Source organism: Nanorana parkeri, unplaced genomic scaffold (genome assembly GCF_000935625.1).
Source record: "Nanorana parkeri isolate BGI_ZX_2015 unplaced genomic scaffold, ASM93562v1 scaffold2083, whole genome shotgun sequence".
In the NCBI taxonomy this organism is placed as follows: Eukaryota; Metazoa; Chordata; class Amphibia; order Anura; family Dicroglossidae; genus Nanorana; species Nanorana parkeri.
Window position 1 is genome coordinate 39001 of NW_017308351.1, and position 21140 is coordinate 60140.

The 21140-nt window shown below is 44.2% G+C and overlaps 1 protein-coding gene across 1 annotated transcript in view; it reads left to right on the forward strand.

The window, feature by feature from the left end:
• NUP50 (nucleoporin 50) overlaps window positions 1-20716 on the forward strand; it is a 22103-nt gene extending 1387 nt beyond the window's left edge. Inside the window, exons 2-8 of the mRNA XM_018572605.1 lie at window positions 2481-2571; window positions 3296-3379; window positions 9326-9494; window positions 11741-12376; window positions 16096-16174; window positions 18150-18268; window positions 19990-20716. Of these exons, the coding sequence (XP_018428107.1) occupies window positions 2482-2571; window positions 3296-3379; window positions 9326-9494; window positions 11741-12376; window positions 16096-16174; window positions 18150-18268; window positions 19990-20192 (1380 nt within the window). The 5' untranslated portion in view covers window position 2481 and the 3' untranslated portion in view covers window positions 20193-20716. The remainder of the gene's footprint in view (window positions 1-2480; window positions 2572-3295; window positions 3380-9325; window positions 9495-11740; window positions 12377-16095; window positions 16175-18149; window positions 18269-19989) is intronic.
• Window positions 20717-21140: the final 424 nt, after the last annotated feature.

Below are 21140 nucleotides of genomic sequence, written 5' to 3' on the forward strand. Positions count from 1 at the left end.
TCACTTTTCTGGGCTGTGTGCATGACATCATCTGCGTTCAGCTCCTAGTTTTATTTTTATAGTGTCCTAATTATGTGCGGGGTGGAACCAGATTACATGTCTACTTGTCAGGTCACATTGGGAGTTCTACAGCAAATATGCAATAACCTGTGTGTCTTGTTTGTAACATACGGTACATCTCTGCCATGCATGCACATTTCCTGTGTTTTGTCTCTGCAGAATGCTCCAAGTATAGGAAAGTACATGTTAATCACTCAGAAGTCCAGCATGCTCCTAACGTCCTGGACATGTGGTGGCTACATTGGATTTTTTTTCCTTCATTGTCACACACTTGCTGTTGATAATTAGGTTGGGACTGAACCCGGTCCAGGCCTGAGCTCCTCCAAACTTCTCTGCAGCTGCAAGTAAGCCAAGGGGTGAGATGCAGTGACATAATTTACCTTATATGGCCACATGCCTATATTTGGTGAATGACCTAGACCTAATATAAGCATGTGATCAGATAAGGTCAGGTGTCCTGCCCCTTTGTTTATGTGCCCTGACCTCCAGCTGATTGGGCAGGTGACTGGTGGCACTTCTGTGTTTATAGGATCGGTTATATTGGTTCAGACCAGGCTCGGTCTAAACCGGAGCTCCTTGCTTGTGATAGTGCTCACTCTGTATGTATGAAGGAGCTGAATTTTTACCCTAGGACAGGATGCTTGCTAATATTACAGAACACCTCCCTTTTTCCTCATCTCCATAGCACGGGGGGTGTTCTGTAGTCAAGTGAGAGCTGGGAACAATGTTAACTAACCGCATAGGCAAATAGCATTGGCGCTCAGAAGATTTCTGGCAGGACCAATAGGAGTTTTTTTTGCACTTCTCAAACAGATGTAACAAAATACTTGCAATGGTGGTTTTTATGAAGCCTATCTCCAGAAATACCTGGGAAGTAGGACTGGACCTAGTGAATGGGGCTTAATGCTGGGGAAGAGACTAGTTCAGTCATATATGTTTTAGTTCTGCTTTGAGATGTTTGTTATAATATTGCAACAGCAATTCCCTTTGCTGTTTCATTGCTAGTATTGCCTGCAAAAAAGTCTGCTGCTGCGGCCTAACACTTTCCTTAGTAAGGGAAATTAAAACTAGATGACTGTCTTAACAGATGGACTTCAGCTCGAGGTTCATAGGTGGTTGTGGGGCGTGTGCCAATGTGAATCGGAGTGCTTGAGAATGCTGCAGTCTGTGCTGAAGATAAAAGCTATATGGGAGGTTTTTCTCCAGTATTGTGCGCTAGTTCTTTCAAATATCTTGACCTCTCAGAAGGAAACCCACAACCCTTTAAACATGCTGGATAGATCCCAGAACACAATATGCTGAGTTATTAAATGATTGGCAGAATCTAATCCTAAAAGTTCATGCTAATCTATCAAGCACTGGTTGGTGAAACATAGGAAGATCTGTGTGACAAAGCGGGTGGGCCAAGCTCTTCAGTTCAGTGTAGTAGTAGGTCAGGTTGGTTTGCATAATGGAGTTCCACAGGTTTTTTTCCAGCTCTGGACCACAGGATCACTTTGTAGTGCATCCAAAGGCAAGAACAAGAATGCCATATTTTGCAACTTACCACTCGTTGGTTTTTCTTTGTTTTTTTAAGGTTTTGTTCAAGTTTTCACCTGGTGATCTGGCCAGTAACCCACTTCCTGTCCTAGGGCAAGGCTCACTCTTCCACTGTATTATGGAGGAGCAGTAGCCTTGTCAACTCGTGGAGAGGGTTGTGTTAGATGGGTTAACAGGTGTTGGTGTAGCATAGTGCAGATCTAATCATGAACCACCATGCAGATGTTCAGCAATAGATCACTGCTTGCAATAAACCAAAACACAGCGCATGGACCATCCCTGTCCTTTTATGAAAGGAGCTGCATGACGAGTGCACTAAAGGGCCTCGTGATTTGACTCCACTTGGGCCACTATGGCTTCAAGGGTTAGGAGCACCAGTCGAGGTTATTCACAAAACTCCATGTTATCAGCCCTGGCTGAGGTTCACCCTGTTAAACTACAGAACACCTCCACTTTATGGAAAAAGAGGGGCAGGTGTTCTGCGGTGGAAAAGTGGGCAGGACTGACAACATTACCTGGAATTTCAGTGAGGCAGTGTTGTCAGCTCACTGCAGGAAGTTAAAACAATCTCACTGGATTTTTGGCAGGATCAAAGCTTATTTTTCTGTGCTTGCAGGGGTTTTTGAAGGAATAAAAGGTGGAGTGATGTACTTGTATTGCAGAGATGTTCTAAATGTATAAAAGGAGCTTGGAAAGTCCTAAAGGATACATGCACTTTGTTATAAAGTGCACTTACTCTTCATATGTGCTCAAGACATGCACTTTTATTGTGTCTTCTGCAGAATTCTAAAAGAAAATTGCTTCAGTAGTATTTTCTGGCTATACAGCTGTGGAAGTGTTTGTAAAGTCATGTTTATGTGAAGAAAAAAAACTTATTCCAGAATGATCCTCATTGCAGGCAACATGGCAAAAAGAGTAGCTGACAAGGAGCTGACCGACCGCAATTGGGATCAAGAAGAAGAAGCGGAGGATGTAAGTGAGCTTTGTACATGGTGATAGTTGGGATTTGTAGAGCTCTGCCATGCTTTAGTTAATAGCTTTGTGAAAATATGAATTGCTATTAAAGGGTAACTGAACTGTGAAAGTGAAGATTTGCTATGTTATAGGAAACATTTAGACATGTTAGTTGTTCTACGCAGAACCTGAAAAATTTACGTTTTGTCTGGAATTCCTCATGAAAAATACCAGTTCACTTTCTAGTATACGAGTATGTCTAGGCTGTATATCTTCAGTGTGAGATCGAAGGTACTGCTGCTTCTGACTGCTAGTCTCACCAAATTTGGAGTGTGATTTGGTGAAATCACTACTGTGTTGCAAACTGTTCTCCTTGCCTTCTACCTAGATAGCCGCCTCCACACAGGGGCACATTGGAGAACAAGGCATGGTGTGTTATGAAGGAAAAGATCAGCTGCAGGGATACCACAGGCATAACCAGCGAATAGTCCTTTTGTGATCTGCCTCCTTTTTTCTTTTTTTGGCACTGCTTCCAGACTTGAATAATGTTTTGGTTTGGACAAATCAATGCACAATTAAGTAGCCAGTTTGATTTTCTTTTTAGAAGCGTTGCCTGGCTCTTGAGGGTTTGTCCAGCCTTTCAAACATCTTCTTACTCCATGAAACTATACCAATTTTCCTTAGTTGTAGGTCTAACTAAAACATGTTATTACATCTGTGTTGTTTTTTCTTTACTGTATAGGCGGGAACCTTCTCTGTAGCAAGTAAAGATGTTCTGAAGAACAGGGAAATTAGGAAAGCAAAGAGAAGGAACACTGGAAGTGATGTAAGTCTCCTCCTCGTCATACACTCTATGGCTAAAAGTTTGTGGATGCCTGACCATCACACCTACAGTGCATTCAGAAAGTATTAAAACCCCCTTCACTTTTTTCAATTATGTCATGTTGCAGCCTCATACTACAGTTTTAAATTCTTTTTTTCCCTCCTTAATCTTCACTCAGTACCCCATAATGACAAAGTGAAAACAGAATTTCAGAAATGTCTGTGAATTTATTAAAAAGAAAAAAACTGAAATATCTCATGTACTTATTCAGACCATTTACTAAGTACTTTGTTGAAGCACATTTGGCAGCAATTACAGCCTCGAGTCTCTTTGGGTATGACGTGACAAGCTTTGCACACCTGTATTGGGGGATTTTCTGCAACTTCTTTGCAAATCCTCTCAAGCTCAGTCAGGTTGGAAGGGGACTGTCAGTGGACAGCCATTTTCAGGTCTCTCCAGTAATGTTCAATAGGGTTCGAGTCAGGGCTCTGGCTGGGGCACTCTAGGACATTCACAGTTGTCCCTAAGCCACTCCTGTGTTTTCTTGGCTTAGGATCGTTGTCATGTTGTAAGGTGAACCTTCGGCCCAGTCTGAGGTCCTGAGCACTGTGAAACAGGTTTTAATAGAGGCCATCTCTGTACGTTCGGCTTTCCCTCAATCCTGACCAGTCTCCCAGTCCCTGCTGCTGAAAAACACATCCACAGCATGATGCTGCCACCACTCTGCTTCACTGTTGGGATGGTTGGTATTGGGCAGATGATTAGCAGTGCCTGGTTTCCTCGAGATATAACATTTACAGGGGTGTGGACATTTTAGAAAAAACTACTTGTCCAAGGACTAAAGCGGGGGCCGAATCTACTTGTCCAGATACAGGTACAGATAGTACACCCGTACTGGTGGACGGGAAGGACGGTTTGCCGAAAAGGTAAGTATAGTGGGAGGGAGATTTGTGCGGGTAATTCCATTTTCCCAAATTACTTGGGAAAGTGAATTTACCCTTTAGACCCTGTTCACATGTAGCGACATACCTTTGCAGTGGCCGGGATAGCGCGACTTTCGGGGCGACGATCCAGCAACGGTAGCGCGACCTTCTCCATCGGGCTCCATAGAAAAAAAGCAAAATCGCGCAAAATCCGCTGAAAAAAGGGTCCGGTAGAAGCGACGAGCGACATGGAGTTAAGACAGCTCCATTGAATAGCATTGGCTGGCGACTTCTCGCGATATCGAGCGGCAAAAATGCGCGATAAGTCGCTACATGTGAACGGGGCCTTAGGGTTGGTGCAGACTTGGGGATTCCCAGGACGTGCGATCGTGTGCGGTTGCATGCGCATGTATGGGGTTACATCTGCTTGGCAATCGCTGAAAAAAGGTACCTATTTTCACGACATGCACCGTGCACTGTTTTTAACCGTTATCGCCCGCGGCGGTATTGCAGCAGGAAAACGCGCAATCTGCCTGGCACGACTGGGGTGTCATTAAAAAATAATGGCACTGCCAGCGCAATCGGCGGTGGTGTACGATTCCGTAACCACCCAGCCATCCGCTCGGTTTCGTGCATGATGACCGTGCAGTCACGGATCGCACACCACTGCCGATTGCGCTGGTAGTGCCATTATTTTCTAATGGCACCACAGTCGTGCCAGGCAGATTGTGCGTTTTCCTGCTGCAATACTGCCCTGCCCGAGCGGTTGCACACGATTGCAGTTGAAAACACTGCGTGTTTATTCGCATGCAGATGGGGACAGCGGGGCTGGTTTTCATTTTTAACATTTTTATTTACTTAGGACCGAGCAGCAGCCGCCGGGTACAGAGGCTGAGGGAGGTGACAGAGCCTGTCACAGCTCCACTGTCTGGCTTCGTCACGGCTCCACGCCCCCTGCCACGTCATGGCTCCACGCCCTCCGCTCCGTCCCTAGTTGTCAGCGATCCGCCCCCGCTCCGTCCACGTCCCCCGCTCTCGGCGCTCGTTTAAGAAAAAAAACCCAGCCCTGCTACTTGTCCGTAGCAGGGCTAAAATAGTGACCAAACAACTTGCCCGGCGCCCGGAACTACATGTCCCGGGCGTCGGGCGATACGAATTCCACACCCCTGCATTTAGAATTGAGGCCAAACAGTTCAATCTTGGTTTCATCAGACTATAGAATCTTGTTTCTCACAGTCAGAGTCCCTTATTTGCTTTTTTGCAAACTTCAAGCGGGCTTTCGTGTGTGTCTAGCCACTCTGCCATAAAGGCCAGTTCGGTGGAGGGCTGCAGTGATGGTCGTCCTTCTGGACATTTGTCCCCTTTCCACACTGGATCTCTGAAGCTCAGTCTCTGTATAAATTGGTAAACTAAATGTGTGCCTGGAGTCCATCATAGGAGTGAGTTTGGAGCGGTGGCTACTTTACAACATACACAGGGACCATGGGGGACAAAATTAGCCACTCTCCAGACGGAAGGACAGTGTCAGCACCAATTCAGAGATTATTTGAGGATCTACAGCCGAGTGATACACAAATAAGATACATTTTTGTTATTAGTTGGGGTACTTGAATGCATATTTTAAGATTTAAAGGAGAACTATGGGGTTAAGGCTTTTCCCCATAGTTCTCCTTAGGGTAACGGGAGGACACAAACTAGCGTCCTCCCGTTACCCTAGGCTCAGTATACCGCGAGCAGAAGCTCGCGGTATACTGAGACGCTGAAGCGGATCCCGACAATTGTGCCGGGATCCGACCAGCTACGTGACTGACAGCGCGCTCTGCCTATTGAGAGGCAGAGCCAGCTGTACCCTCCCCGTCCGTTCCGCCAGTCAGCGCTGGCGGATCGGGGAGGAGGGAAATCCAGCCCCTCCCCTGTCACGGCAGAGAGCCGTGACAGGATCGAGAGGTGAGCGAACGCCGGTATGTGTTCGCTCACCTCCCGATCTACTGAGCCGACCTCTGACAGTCTCATTGTCACAGGTCGGCTAGAACTATGAGGTGAGTGAAAAGCACTCGCCTCATAGTTCTCCTTTAACTCCTGAGCTTAGTGTCACTTTAACTTCCTCTGCACCAAAAGCATCAAACCATATCTGGAATTCATAAAGAGTGTCTTGGACCAAATTCTGTCACGCCTCAGCACAAAAAGTGTTGCTGTCTGCAACAGATTCATGTACCTGTTCTAGATACAGCCATAACGCAAGAACTGTTACAAAAACTTGATTGAATCGCCCCGTATGTCTTTATGGAGCTGGCATAGTCATGCTGGAACACATAACAGTTCCCCAACTGTTGTCACAATGGTCTAAAATGTCTTTTGCTGTAATACCCTTCAGCGGAAAGACAAACATTTTTTTTTTAAACTCGCATACACGTGGATTCAGATCCAGGGGTAGTCATGGCTGACTTCTTAAAATGCTAATTGACTGGCTGTCTTTCCCTCTAATACCTTCAGAGTCCCGATCCGAAAGCAAACCCGCAGCTAATGAAGTCAGAATTCTGGATATACAGCATGGATGAATTCTGCACTCTCATGTGGTGATGTTTTGCAGTCAGACACCATGCTAGAGTAAAGTTCATTTTGTGCTTTTCTCTGGCATGCTGTTTAGCCGCATGTCTGCACATGTGAGCACAGCTTCCCTTTTCCATGTGTAATTATTCTACATTCCTTGTGTCATTTGTGCCCATTTCCTAGATTGAGTCTTAAAAAAAAGTCTTGGTCTACATACCTGTTAACCACTTGAAGTCTGCGGTGTTAAACCCCCTTCCTGGCCAGGCCATTTTTCAGTATACAGATAGAGCTTTCTTTTGGTGGGATTTATAGCAGAAGGGGGGGTGCGCAGCCAGACAGCACACACAACCGATCAGCAGGCTATAGAGCCGCTGATCGCTTGCATGTAAAACAGCTGGTAACGGCTGTGTACAACGGACTGTTTTTTTTTCTGCCTGTGCGCGCGACCAGAAAAAGAAAGCAGTCTATTTACGGCAATCCGCCCATGTGAGTCTGCCGGAGGGAGGAAGGTCGGCAATAAAAGCCTATGTATTTTTTTTATGTTACCTTTTAATTGTATATCAAGACAAAATAACATCAGCAGAAATGCACTACGCTTCTAAAGCTGGTTATGCACTGAGCCAATTCATCAGTTCGCTCAGTGTGTGGCCCTGCCTGCTGCCTCACAACAACCTTCACCCAACAACCTTCGATTGAAGCTAGGAGGTAAATTGTCGGCTAAACCGTGCCTGCATTCAATCAAAATCAGTTATCTTGACATCCAGTGGAGCTGACTGTCAAAATACAATAGCCACAGTGGGCATTTCCTTCAGCCATGCTAATGGAATCTGATAGATATTTTCTGTTTAGGCCAAAAGCGGGAAAAAATAAAATAAAAATCGAACATTTTAGTCCTGTTGCGGGCTGACACCACAGCATTTTTGTGGACTGAGTTATTTCAGCCCTCCTATGTTTTTTTTGCTGAAGTAATAACCCGCTCGTACTCTCAGATCTCTACAGCATAAAGGCTATTCATTGTGTAGTCCAAGATAAGAGGGTTAGGAGGGCTAATCAGCCTCTTTGAGATAACACAGGCAGAGAGCACAGGACCACTCAAAATGTTTGACAAGATCCAACAAGTTTTTTTGCACTCGTATACCAGGTATAACAAAATGCTTCCAATGGTATATTTAAAAGACCAGGCAGGAGCGATATTGGGGATTTACATAGTTGGTTGAAAAAAGTCCTTCAAGTTCAACCTGTAAGGGGAAAGGAAAACCACCCTATGCTCACAATTGATCCAAAAGAAGGCACCCCCTCCTATAACGCATGGTTCAATTTGCCCCAACAGGGGAAGAAAATGTCCTTCCTGGTACCATAAGGCAATTGGATATTCCCAGAATCAACAATCCTCGTGTTGTGTGGGTGTTTTTTTTTTTTGTTTTTTTTTTCCCTCACTTCTAAAATGTTAATCTTTAGTTATATTCTGTGCAGAATTAAAGTGTAATGGTAGTCTTTTTAAAAACAGGACATATCTATTGCCAACCTCTCCTCCCCTTTTCCCAGAAATTTCCTAGTACAAATGGCTGTAGAAAGCTATATACACCAAGCTGACCCACAACCACAACCCCTCAACAAATACACTTTACCTGGACCGGCATTGTTTCTGGGAGGCGTAGTTCATATCACCGTTTGCCTTTCTTGGCAAAGCTGGGAGTTGGAACTTCTGTGAGAATGCACTCCAACCCATTGCAGAATTTCAAGCTCCGTGCCTTTTGCATTAAAGAGGAGCTTTATACTCAAAAATCAAATTCTACCAATGCATCACTCTATGTATGATTTAATAACAGACATGTCAGGTGTAAAATGCTGTGATTTTGAAATACACTTGCAGAGCATTCACTTCCTGCTTTGAAAGGGCAAAATGAAAGTGTGCATTGTTTTGGCAGTATGCCAAAGCAATGCACACTAGGATTGCCTTGTCATCAGCAGAGCATTGCTGGGAAATCTCATCTGTAATCTCAGGGAAAGGCATTTTCCTCCCCTGAGATGATGTGCATGGTCACACGTGCCAGAAATCCAGGAAGTCATGGGAGAGCTAGTTATCTGCCCTTAGTAAACATGGCCACTGTAAGAAGACTGGGAAAGAAAAGAGCAATAAGGTGTTCGAAGAATGCAAATTAGTAGTGGAATGCAAAAAAAACAAAACCATGGGTGCCAGATAATACACACGGCAGTGCTGGTCAATATAAAAAGGATACAGGAAATGCACATACTGTATATAGTGTACAGCTGATTGCTAGCAGTAAGACGAATATATAAACATGCGCTAAAACGGCTGAAGAGTGCAGCTGTGAAGACCCATTTGTCTAACAAAGGTCATCTATAGAATGTCTTCTGTTCTTGTCTGGTAGCCAGAAATCCTGTGATCTAGGATTTAGGTCACATGAGGGATCCTGGGAGCTTTACCAATAAATGCATTTTCCTTTCCTTCTAGTCCGAAAAAGGAGGAGCCTTCAAAGGCTTTCAAGGCTTGGTATCCTCTGGAGCATCATTTACTGGATTTGGAAGTGTACCTAAACCAATTCAAGGATTAACCAATGGAAACGGTGACACATCCCTGTTCAGCAATTCAAAGTCTACAACTGAAAGCAAACCTGTTTTTGGTGAGTTATTTTTTTCATTTGTATTGTGTGCTCTTACCAACCAACAGGAGAGGGGGGCATGGGCGGTATAGGGGGAATCAGGACACAAGGCCCGGGTCACTCTTGTTGCAATGTGCTAATCTTTAAAACAAAAACATTATTTTGTGCAATGCATGTGGGTGGGGGGGGGGCTGTGCTGCATGCAACTAATTTATAGCAGGCATCATCGTTTAAAAGTTTATCACGGATTAAAAGGTATAACAAATTGTGGCTTTTCAGGTGCACACAAGTATAAAAACTTTAAATTTGTTAAATTTAACATTAAAATGCATATACTTTGACATATATAGGATCCAGGATCAACATAAAATCAAAACGGAATAAAATATGAGCTCAAATTGATGAAAGTCGCCAGAGTAGACCAAGGCAGCTATCAGCATACTCCTCCACAAACTAGACCGCAAATGACTTGTGTAGTCCCCACAGGTGATTTCCTGTTTAATGTCAATGTAGTTTGGGGTCTAATGCTGTAACTTGGTCCTCATATTCATGCTATGTGTTTCACCCCCAAGGGGCTTCCTCAGGAAACGGCGATCTATATACTGTCAGTGAAGATACAAGAAAGAAATCACTACATAATCATTCTAACAGAAACCTATATAGCAAATAAATACATTTGTTAAATGCGCTTTCAACTTTGTAGAGCCCAGCTGCATATCACCACAGCAGGAAAACGTATGTGCTGGGGGTCACGGAGAGGAAAGAAACCAACCAATGACACCCGCTGTCGGCCTATAGTCTGACCGAATAATGAATATTTGCTAGATCACATGGGAATGTGAATCCCCATTATAAGAAAAATATATATAGCACAATGTATAGCATGAGCTAGTCTATGGAATATAAACCGCTGAATTCCTCAAGCAGGCTGGTTTTATGGAGGCAGTTCAGCGGTTTATATTCCATAGACTAGCTCATGCTATACATTGTGCTATATTTTTCTTATAATGGGGATTCACATTCCCATGTGATCAAGCAAATATTGATGATTAGGTCGGACTATAGGCAAATAGACTATAGGCGGGTGTCATTGGTTGCTTTCTTTCCTCTCCGTGGCACCCGGCATAGACGTTTCCTGCTGTGGTGATATGCAGCTGGGCTCTACAAAGTTGTAAGTGCATTTGACACGTATGTATTTGCTATATAGGTTTCTGTTAGAATGATTATGTAGTAATTTCTTTCTTGCATTTTCACTGACAGTATATAGATCGCAGTTTTCTGAGGAAGCCCCTTGGGGGTGAAACACGTAGCATGAATATGAGGACCAAGTTGCAGCATTAAGCTGGCCATACACCTATAGATTTTCTACGGTCAGATGGCAAAAGTGCAACAGATTCCCCCATCTCTACTCTAAACTCTATGGATGGAGGAATCTCCCACTGGATGCAGGCATTGTTCGGGTATTTTTAGAGCCAGCGGGGCCGACTAGCAAGATACTGAAGCTTGGCCCAGCGGGAGATTCCTCCATCCACACAGTTTAGCGTAGATAGAGGAATCTGTTGCACTTTTTCCATCTGATCATTGAACATCTGCAGATAATCTATAGGTGTATGGCCAGCTTAAGACCCCAACTAAATTGACCTTGAAACAGGAAATCACCTGTGGGGACTACACAAGTCATTTGCGGTCTAGTTTGTGGAGGAATATTTGAGTATGCTGATAGCTGCCTTGGTCTACTCTGGCGACTTTTATTAATTAGAGCTCATATTTTATTCCGTTTTGGTTTTATGATGATCCTATACATGTCTTATGTATATGCATTTTAATGTTCAATAAATGTAAGGTTTTTATACTTTGTGTGTGTGCACCTGAAAAGCCCCCATTTGTTATACTTTTGATGCTTATTAATAGGGGTGGGGTGCAGGGGTGTAGTGGGCTTCTGTAGGTTTTAATAGTTTGTGGTTGTATCAGTCTACACCTGAGGGAAGCACGAAACTGCCATTGCTGACTCCTGCAAACGCTAGCTGACTGTCATGCTGACCCTCTTGCTTCAGTACATGGAGCAAGTTTCCAGATGAGGACTTCTGACTTTTTTTTTCTGACTCTGCATATTGGAGTTGGTTGATCAGTAGAAGGTCAGTAATGGTGTCTGTAGTTCTCTCACGATCGGTATACTTTTACCTTCGGTCAGCTTTTATCAGTTGCACAAATATGAGCTCTGCTTTAAATCATGACTAATTAGTTTGTTGGGTTTTTTTTCTCGTCAGGGTCTCTCTTTGCAAATGGCCCACCAACATCCTTGTCCTCAACAATAGAAGTAGCTTCCACCACTGCGAAAACGAATGGTGAAACGCTTTCATCTACCTCTAGTCCTGCTGCAAGCAAGCCTGGCGGCTCCAGTGAATACAACAAACAGTTAATGTCCCTAAACAGTGCTGTACGGGACTGGATAGTGAAACATGTGAATGCCACACCTCTGTGTGACCTGACCCCAATTTTTAGAGACTACGAGAAACATTTGGCTTGTATTGAACAGAAGTATGGAGCTGGCACAGACAGCGGATCCGAGAGCGACAGCACTTCCAAATCAACCCCCTCCGTTCCCACCCTTTTCTCTTCAAATACAGAGGCCATGCCGACCTTCTCCTTTTCCAGCAAAGAAGAGAAGTCGGAGCAGATGGCAAAGTCTACAACAGAGAAGAAACCTGAATCGGCTTCCCTTTTTTCCTTCAGTAAAAAGCCAGACACTGCAAATTTCAGCTCATTCGGCACTGGGACAGCATCCACGTTCTCTTTTAAAGTGGGAGCCACCAGTCTGTTAAGTAATGATACAAGTAAGAGCAGTGCCGGGACGCCATCATTTTCCTTCCAGGCGGAGGCAAGCGCCAAGAAGGAGTCGTCGGGTAAGAAGTACATTCTAGCTAGAGTTTTTCCTCTACAGTTGGACCATGTCATGTTTTCAGAGTTTACTTTATAGCAGACCTCAAAAAGCATCAAATATATGTCTTTGTGTTACGTACATGCATGCTAAGTAATGTGTAAGTGTTCTACTGCCAGGTACTTATTACCTCTCACGGAGATCACCGTACTCCCCCCGACAATACCCTCATCTGCTGTCATCTTTGTTTAGGTATCATTCAGGATCGGCTGCGTTGCCAGCTCAGACATGGTACAGTCATGTAATCCTGGCACAGTCTAGATGCTGTCTCAGCTCCATGCTGCCTTTCATCCTGTAACTTGCTACAAAGTTACAGTATTAAAGTTGGAATGATCATCTAGGGAAGTAGAGGCCGGATAGCCCCCTGTTTGCTGTTGGCTATTGCAATTTGAAATGGCCAATTTTTTTTTTGCTGTTTTCTTGAGAGTGTTGGTTGCTTGACTACCACATAATGAGGAGGTTACTGTAATACCTTTGCTGTATTTTGGACAGACTGGTAAAGTAAAGCTGGGTACACACAAAGGCTGAACGAAAAAAATGTGCCCGCTTCCTCTATCCACACTAACAGAATGAATGAATCTCCCACTGTGTACATTGAATTCTGACAGTGGTGCTGGCCACTATCGGAATACCCGAATAGTGCTTGCAGGTGATTGGCTGCAAGCACTGTTTGTCCAATGATTTTCTACCATGCTCCTTTGGCAAAGGTTTATCTAATGATCGACTTCTGTCAAGAGGATAGGGCTACCAACAGATCGAATTTTGGCTGCATTAGCCAAAATGTGTTCCTTGTGCTTCCAGCTCTACTCCTAGGTCTGCTTTAACCTCTTGCCGTCCGCCCGTAGTAAAAAAACGGACGGACGGCACTGCAGCATCTGCGGGTCCAGACGGCAATTTTTTTCTGCTCGCGCACCCAGGCAAATACTGGTATAAATAAAAATAGAATTCCCTTTTGATTCTCGCAGTAAATTAGCTTAAATTTGGTTTTAGATCTTTGCTGATTAAATGTAGTCACTCAATCACACAAATGTACTAGTCCTAGTCACAGTTATGGGTTGGTGTATACTGCCCATTGGCTTATATTGGAGGTTTCCTCAAATGTGTGATCTGCCTGCCATAGGTGGCTTCTCATACTTAAGTGTATTCTTCTCCCATTACTGTGTCCTTAATCTGGAATACATTCTGTTTCATTTAAGATTGTTACCATAACCACTTGCAGTGAAAATGGCTCTTTACCACTATGTTGGGGAAAAACGACAGGCTTTAGGTGGACTTTTAAAGGAGAACTATGGGGTCAGGGCTTTTCCTCATAGTTCTCCTTAGGGTAACGGGAGGACACAAAGTAGCGTCCTCCCGTCACCCTAAGCTCAGTATACCGCGAACTACAGCTCGCGGTATACTGAGACGCAGGAGCGGATCCCGACATCGATGTCGAGATCCGCCCAGCTGCGTAAGTGACAGCTGGCTCTGCCTATCTAGAGGCAGAGCCAGCTGTACCCGCCCCCTCCCCCGTCCGTTCCGCCAGTCAGCGCTGGCGAATCGGAGCGGGGAGGGGGGAATCCAGCCCCTCCCCTGTCATGGCAGAGAGCTGTGACAGGATCGAGAGGTGAGCGAACGCCGATATGTGTTCGCTCACTTCCCGATCTACTGAGCCGACCTGTGACAGTCTCATTGTCACAGGTCGGCTAGAACTATGAGGTGAGTGAAAAGCACTCGCCTCATAGTTCTCCTTTTAAGTACATTAATACCTCGGTTCACGAACGCTTCTTTTCGCAAAGAAAAAGTTCAGCAAAATTTTGCTTCCGTTCGCAAACTCCTCCATATCGGGTGACAAACATGACCGCGGCCATCTACCCCGCAGACAGACCTGTGCACACTGGCTGTGAAGCTTTTTTGTGTACTTTTTAGCACATACAGTATTTGATTCGGTTCGCAACTAGAATTGTGGAACGAATTAAGTTTGTGAACCGAGGTACCACTGTATAAGGAGAAGAGAACCTGGACGATGAGGTTGATTTAAATTAAATAAATGTAAAGCCAACTTTCCATCTTCCGGTGACTGAGAGGGATATGAAAGGTGTATACAAGTCATGCAGCCCCATGCTGAGTGCTTTTGTCTTTCAGTGGGAGAGGGAAATGAAATTGGCGGCACTGGCAGGTTGTCTAACCTGTCCAATTGACTTCCACCACAGAGTGGTTGGCCGGTCATCAATAGATATTGGTTTTCACCCAAACCAGAAAACATCAGGATCAGGCTCTTATCTCGTGCCTATGGTAGCTTTAAACAGCAAGAACATCTGCTGTACTCCAGACGGAAGGACAGTGTCAGCACCAATTCAGAGATGATTTAAGGTTGTACAGCCGAGTGATACACAAATGGGGAACTTAAATGTAATTTTAAGCTTTAACTCCTGAGTTTAGTGTCACTTTCAAATCTGTGACATATTTTAGATTGGGGTACCATGATATTTTGCAGATTGAGGAACCCTATGATAGTGACCATTCTTACACGTTGTAGCCATGTATCCTATCTGAGCTTCCCACACCTGTCCACTGGATGAAATCCTTGCAACGTGGCTTGCGCAGAATATTTAAATACCAGAGTTGATGATAATTCTAGAGGACGAGATGGCTGCTCTTTACTATCCCCCCCATAGTTTGTAGATCACTTGGGAGATTTGTTTTTTCTTGCATTGGCTTGTGTGTGGCCATATTTGCTGCCATCACTGTATTGTGGAATATAGCAGAGCTGACCATAGTTTGATCACAGCACTCTCTCCTTTTTTTTTTTTTTTAGCTGCTGTTGGCCACTTTTAAGGTCTTTCATACATTTTCTCTGACCCTTATAATGGCTCGGAGAAGAGAAATGTCAGGTACTATGAGCAGTACAGGCAGCTCTTTCTTTTCATATAGAAAAGTGCTTCTTTAAATTGACATTTGAAATCCTAGCTGCTGAAGACAACCGAATTCTTCTGGCCGCTTACAGTCCTGAGTGAAAGGTGAAGGAGAGCTGTATGGGTTTAAGTGGTTGTAAGAAGCAGTTTCTGGGCAAATCATTAGATTGCTTCTCACAAAATGAAAGGAGCCTTGTGATGGAAATAAGAACAGCTCTCTGCATCTGCTCCCTGAAACCCACACAGCAAGGTGGCACCTTGGTTTTGGGATGAAGACCAGTCGAGTGATGGAATGCCCAGGGATTTGATCCCTGCTGAATGGGGGAGACTCGGCCAGTCTAAACTCGGCAGCAGAGATCAAAATCGCCAGGTGCCTAGGCTTGCCTTGATCATGCGATTGGGATCCTAAAACAGGTTTCTGATGCAAAGTTAAGTTGACGTCTTTAGAACTGAATTTTACAGAACTGGCTAAAAACACAGATTTACCGTCCTTAACCCCTTCGTGACTGACGACGTACAGTGTACGTCGCCAGCATCGGGGCTGTTTAAACAGACTCCCGGTGACTTTTGCCCGCCGGCACTCTATTTAAACTTGTAGAGCCGACTGTCGGCTTTACAAATTTGTTTTCCTCTCCATCCAGTCCTGAGATTTACACCGCTCGGCCACACATCATAAACTGTAAGATTTTTTTTTTTTTTTTGCTATATATGCACTTGCCTAAATTTGTCTTCATTTTAATTTGGTGATGTGAATGGTTCACCTTTTTTAATTTTGTAACTTTTTTAACAGGTGAGGGGGAAGAGTCAGAAGAACCACCTAAAGTAGTTATACAAGAAGTCAAGGAAGATAATGCCTTCTATTCCAAGAAGTGAGTTGACATGACTTTTTTTTCTTCCATGTAATAAATGCATGTTCCTCACCCTGGTTCAGTGGAGGGCCTTTTGGCCTACGTCACTATAAACTGGCAGGTTGTGCTTTCTGATTGCATTCCAAGCCCTTGACTATAGAAACCACAGTGTCTATACACTGATAGTGGCCAATATGTCTGGAAAAACGGGATGCAGTTTGGAATAAATTATTTTGTTTTTTTGCTGTGAACACTTGGGTGGCAATTCTGGGTGAACAGTTGTGCAAGGGGCATGAATGATATTTGATTGCTGCTGCCACTTCCCTAAAATGAGGAAGAATCCACTTATATGTAACTTGTAGAAAGCGTCTATCACTCCGTTGTGCTTTGCTCTGGTTCAGTGGATGCCGTTTTGCTACCTTTTTTGTCTCGCCTCCCCACAACTCCATGGAATGAATCCAGATAATCCAATCACACAGGAATCTGAGGCTCTGTAATGTCAGAATAGATAGTTATCTCGTATTGGGTTCTGAGCAGCAGCTATGGCTCGGCAGCAATCACACCGCTACTTTATCAACAAGATGGGCACACTTTGGGATAGTTCACAATCCTATTTTGTGGATTATATCGAACCACCCGTCTTTGGCAGAAGGCCAGATTAAGTACTGCTTCAAATTGAGGCTTCAACAGACCTTGTTTGGGAAGCTGCACAAGAAATGATTGTGTTTACCCAATACAACCAACAACAAAAATGGGGTATTCTGTTTGTATGCACTAAAAAATCATTTTAGTGTTTTTTTGTGTAGTCCCCCCCCCTAATGTATTGATTTGACAGATATTTGTGCATATGTTTTCAGAAAACATATCATTGTTTGGGAGTTTTTTAAGCTGTTTTCTAGCCACAAATTCAGATTGTATTATGTGCTTAAAAGTTACTTTTTTTTAAAATGGCTTCAGACACAAAGTGGTTAAATATAAAGTGATCACATTTGAATCTGCCTGAGCTGACCTTCATTATGAAACGTGTAACCTTCACCCTTGTCCAATGTTTTCTGTATTGTCCTGCTGTTAGTGCTGACCTCTCCATGGTTATGTGTACTGCACTACCTCCAACGGCAGAGCTACATGCTGGGTTATAATGTGCTATTTAAAGCTATGGCATTTTACACTAAATGGCTGTTCACAGGATGTTTTGTTTTTAATGATGTGATTGACAGCCTGCTAAACAGATAGTTATGTAGTAGGTGAGGTTGTATAAAGACACAGGTCCATCCTGTTCAACCTGTGTGTGTTTCTCTGTATTTAATAGGCTCCTAGTACTTCCCTTATCCTTTATATATTTACTGGAAGTAACTCATCAAGAAGTTTCTTGAATTTATTAATGCTATTAGAGGATACCACTCCCTATGGAAGGGAATTCCACAGGTTTTACTATTCTCACAGTTAAAAAAAAAACCAACTCCTTGGGCAGTCTGAGACCCCGTTCACACTGAGCAGTTTATTGCGCGATTTCTGCTCCAAAATCGCGCACATTTCCGCGCAATATCGCTCAATGTAGCTTTGTCCAATGTATTTCAATGGAGCTGTTCACATCTCACAGCTCCAATGTCGCCTATAGCTCGTCGCTCGAACATAACCTATTTTTCAGCAGATGTGTCCCCAATAGACTCAATGGTGTCGCGCATTACCGGCGATATTGCACGGCCTTGTCACACTACAGAAGGGTCACTTTTGCACCGCAATATGTCGCATCAAGACTGCTGTTGATTGGTTACAGCCCAACGTAGCAGCGACGAAGTCCCTCCCAAAAGTTGCGCTACGTATCGCGACAAAATGCGCACTATCGCGCAATGTAACTTAATGCCCCTCGGCACGAAATCGCACGGATTCTGTCGCTCAGTGTGAATGGGGTCTAAGATTAAACCTCCTCTCTTCTAACCTCTTGTGGGATAGAGGGATCTGTTTTCCACAAGTAACTGATTTTTTTTTTCTTCAGGTGCAAGCTCTTCTATAAGAAAGACAATGAATTTAAAGAAAAGGGAGTCGGCACGCTTCACCTAAAACCAGTAGGAGATCAGAAGACCCAGCTGCTGGTTCGTGCTGATACAAACCTCGGTGGGTGATGTTAAAGGAGTTGTACAGTCCCAGCATTTCCTATCCTATTATAACATCGGCATTGTAATAGGAATACATAGTAGAGTTGTCTTTGATAATCTAATGAAAGCTTACTTGTAAAAATCCCTTTTATGTAGTGAGTGCTGCCTTCCATCTGCCCATCACTGTCACCAACTTCCTGCATGCCCAGTGCAGTGTGCTTTGCATCTCTTTCCCTACTGCTTGATGTGACCCAATATTGATTTTTCAACACTACATAACCCATAATCCATTGCTTCCAGCACGCAATGATAATGTTACATTGTTTAGCTGCCGAGTTGTAATTCAGAATGCAGGCTCTGAGAGTTTTCACACAAGGAAGTGCATATTCACAAGGCTGAGTGAAATTGTGTCGGTGCATTGGGGAAGTCCATCCTATGGGCATCTTCAATAAGTAAGTGTACAAACTTCTAGATGGATATGGTTATTAGTTGTGGGAGTTCAATACAGAAATACAAATGTATTTTTAGTTTTTGACTAGAGATACCCTTTAAGCTTGACACGCCATTTTTAATTTATTGGGCCAATCTTCTGCATTAACTGGACCTAAAAGATACCCTGTGACTTTGAACATTCAGGGACAAGTAACATTCAATGACCAGTAACAAGTTATCTTTAAAGGAGAACTATGAGGTGATTGCTTTTCACTCACCTCATAGTTCTAGCCGACCTGTGACAATGAGACTGTCACAGTAGATCGGGAGGTGAGCTAACCGATACCGGCGTTCGCTCACCTCTCGATCCTATCACGGCTTTCTGCCGTGACAGGTGAGGGGCTGGATTCCCCCCTCCCCGATCCGCCAGTGCTGACTGGTTGAACGGACGTGGGAGGGGGTGGGTACAGCTGGCTCTGCCTCTAGATAGGCAGAGCCAGCTATCAGTCACGCAGCTGGGCGGATCCCGGCATAATTGTCGGGATCAGCTGCGGCGTCTCAGTATACCGCGAGCTACAGCTCGCGGTATACTGAGCCTAGGGTGACGGGAGGATGCTAGTTTGTGTCCTCCCGTTACCCTAAGGAGAACTATGGGGAAAAGCCTTAACCCCATAGTTCTCCTTTTAACCTCCCTGGCGGTATTCCCGAGTGTAGCTCGGGGTTACTCTTCCATACCATAAGCGGTAACCCCGAGCTACACTCGGGAATGCCGCATAGCATTTACTTACCTTGTCCCTCGAGCCGCGCTGTGTTCTGCGGCCGATGCTGTCTTCCGGTTCCGCTCCTTGCGAGCATACGCATCGCAGGGGGGCGGAACCGGCGGCATATTAAAGAAAAAAAACTACAAAGACGAAAACAATTCGAGAAAAAAAACAGACCGAAAAATGACATTAAAAAAAAAATAAAAAATCATACCGCCAGGGAGGTTAAAGACCAAGCTCGGCAGCCTCTAATGCTTCCCTTCCCTGCTTCTCTCCGTTGGAGGTGGGATTGAGAACCATTGCTGGAGTTCATGTAAATAGGAAGGGGCTTCCAAGAGGCTGCAGCACTGAGATTCAACAATGGATGAAGATGTGAAAACAAAATATTTATAAAACCATATGATGGCTTAAATCGCTTTGCTTTAGCATACGGAATATTCAGTTAGGGTTTACATCTGATTTGCTCCCTTCTTGGGGGATGAGCATGAAAATGATCAAGTTCTGGCATGAAGAATAATAATGAACTTGTTTTTGTCATCTACTGTAGGCAACATCCTACTGAACATTTTGGTGCAGCCTTCTATGCCGTGCTCAAGAATGGGAAAAAACAATGTGATGATTGTTTGCGTTCCTAACCCTCCAATCGATGAGAAGAATCCCACCGTCCCCATCACCATGCTGATCAGAGTGAAAACTACGGAGGATGCTGATGAGCTGCACAAACTTCTCCTGGAGAAGAAGGGAGCCTAAAGAGCCGGCCCTTTACAGGATTACCTTCCTTGCCAATCTGCTGCTCAATATCGAACTCAAAAGGTCACCATTTATTATCATGTCTGTTGACCCTCATAACTTCAGAGTGTTTTTCATAAGTTTTTGTTAAGAAAGGAATCAATTGGTAATAAAAGCTTTAAGGAAAGTTTTTAGTTTGTAGAATGGAAGGTGAAGAATTCCTGACACAGATACGAGTGATCTTTATTGTCAAAGCCTTAGCTGTTCTTCACGCGAGATCCTTCATGTTTACAGTGTGATGATCAGGGCCTTAATTCGCATTCCTTTCCTCTAGCTCCAGATTTCTTAATCTTTGCTGAGTTGCCAGACACCATCATAGGATTTTCAGAGTCCTCGAGCGGTCTGTGCTGTGTTTGGTCAAAGTATCACCACTTTACTTCTGCAGCCCCGCTCTTTCTGTACTGACTTCTACTCAGTCCCGTCCGACAGATCATCCACAGACTCATCCAACCAGGAGACGGCCCTCTACAACACGTCATCTGGAGCCCGTGAAGCAAAAGCTTCTTCAGGTGGAAGGGTCATTCCTTCCCGCACTTCTATCTTGTTATAATTTGAATGTTTATGGGCTGGATGACATGCTGGCATATCATAGGTTTTGCAGGGTCTCACTGGTGACCTATTCCTATTGGAGATCTTAGCCCGGCTGCTTTGTGCAGCCTCAGTCCACCTCCTGTACTTTAAAATGAACCTATATTCAGGGAATTCCCAGATATATAACCTCTGTAGCGAGTACCCCCCTCCCCCGGATCTTATGGAGCCTCAAGAAAAAAACTTTACCTTTTTAAATATGGGGCAGATGTCATCTATTTTGATTGCATCCCACTATTCAATACTAGTTGTCTAACCTCTGCCATTTGGTGGGGGTTGCTCGGCAGGGGGAGGTAGACTTGAAAAAAATCTTGCTGTCTC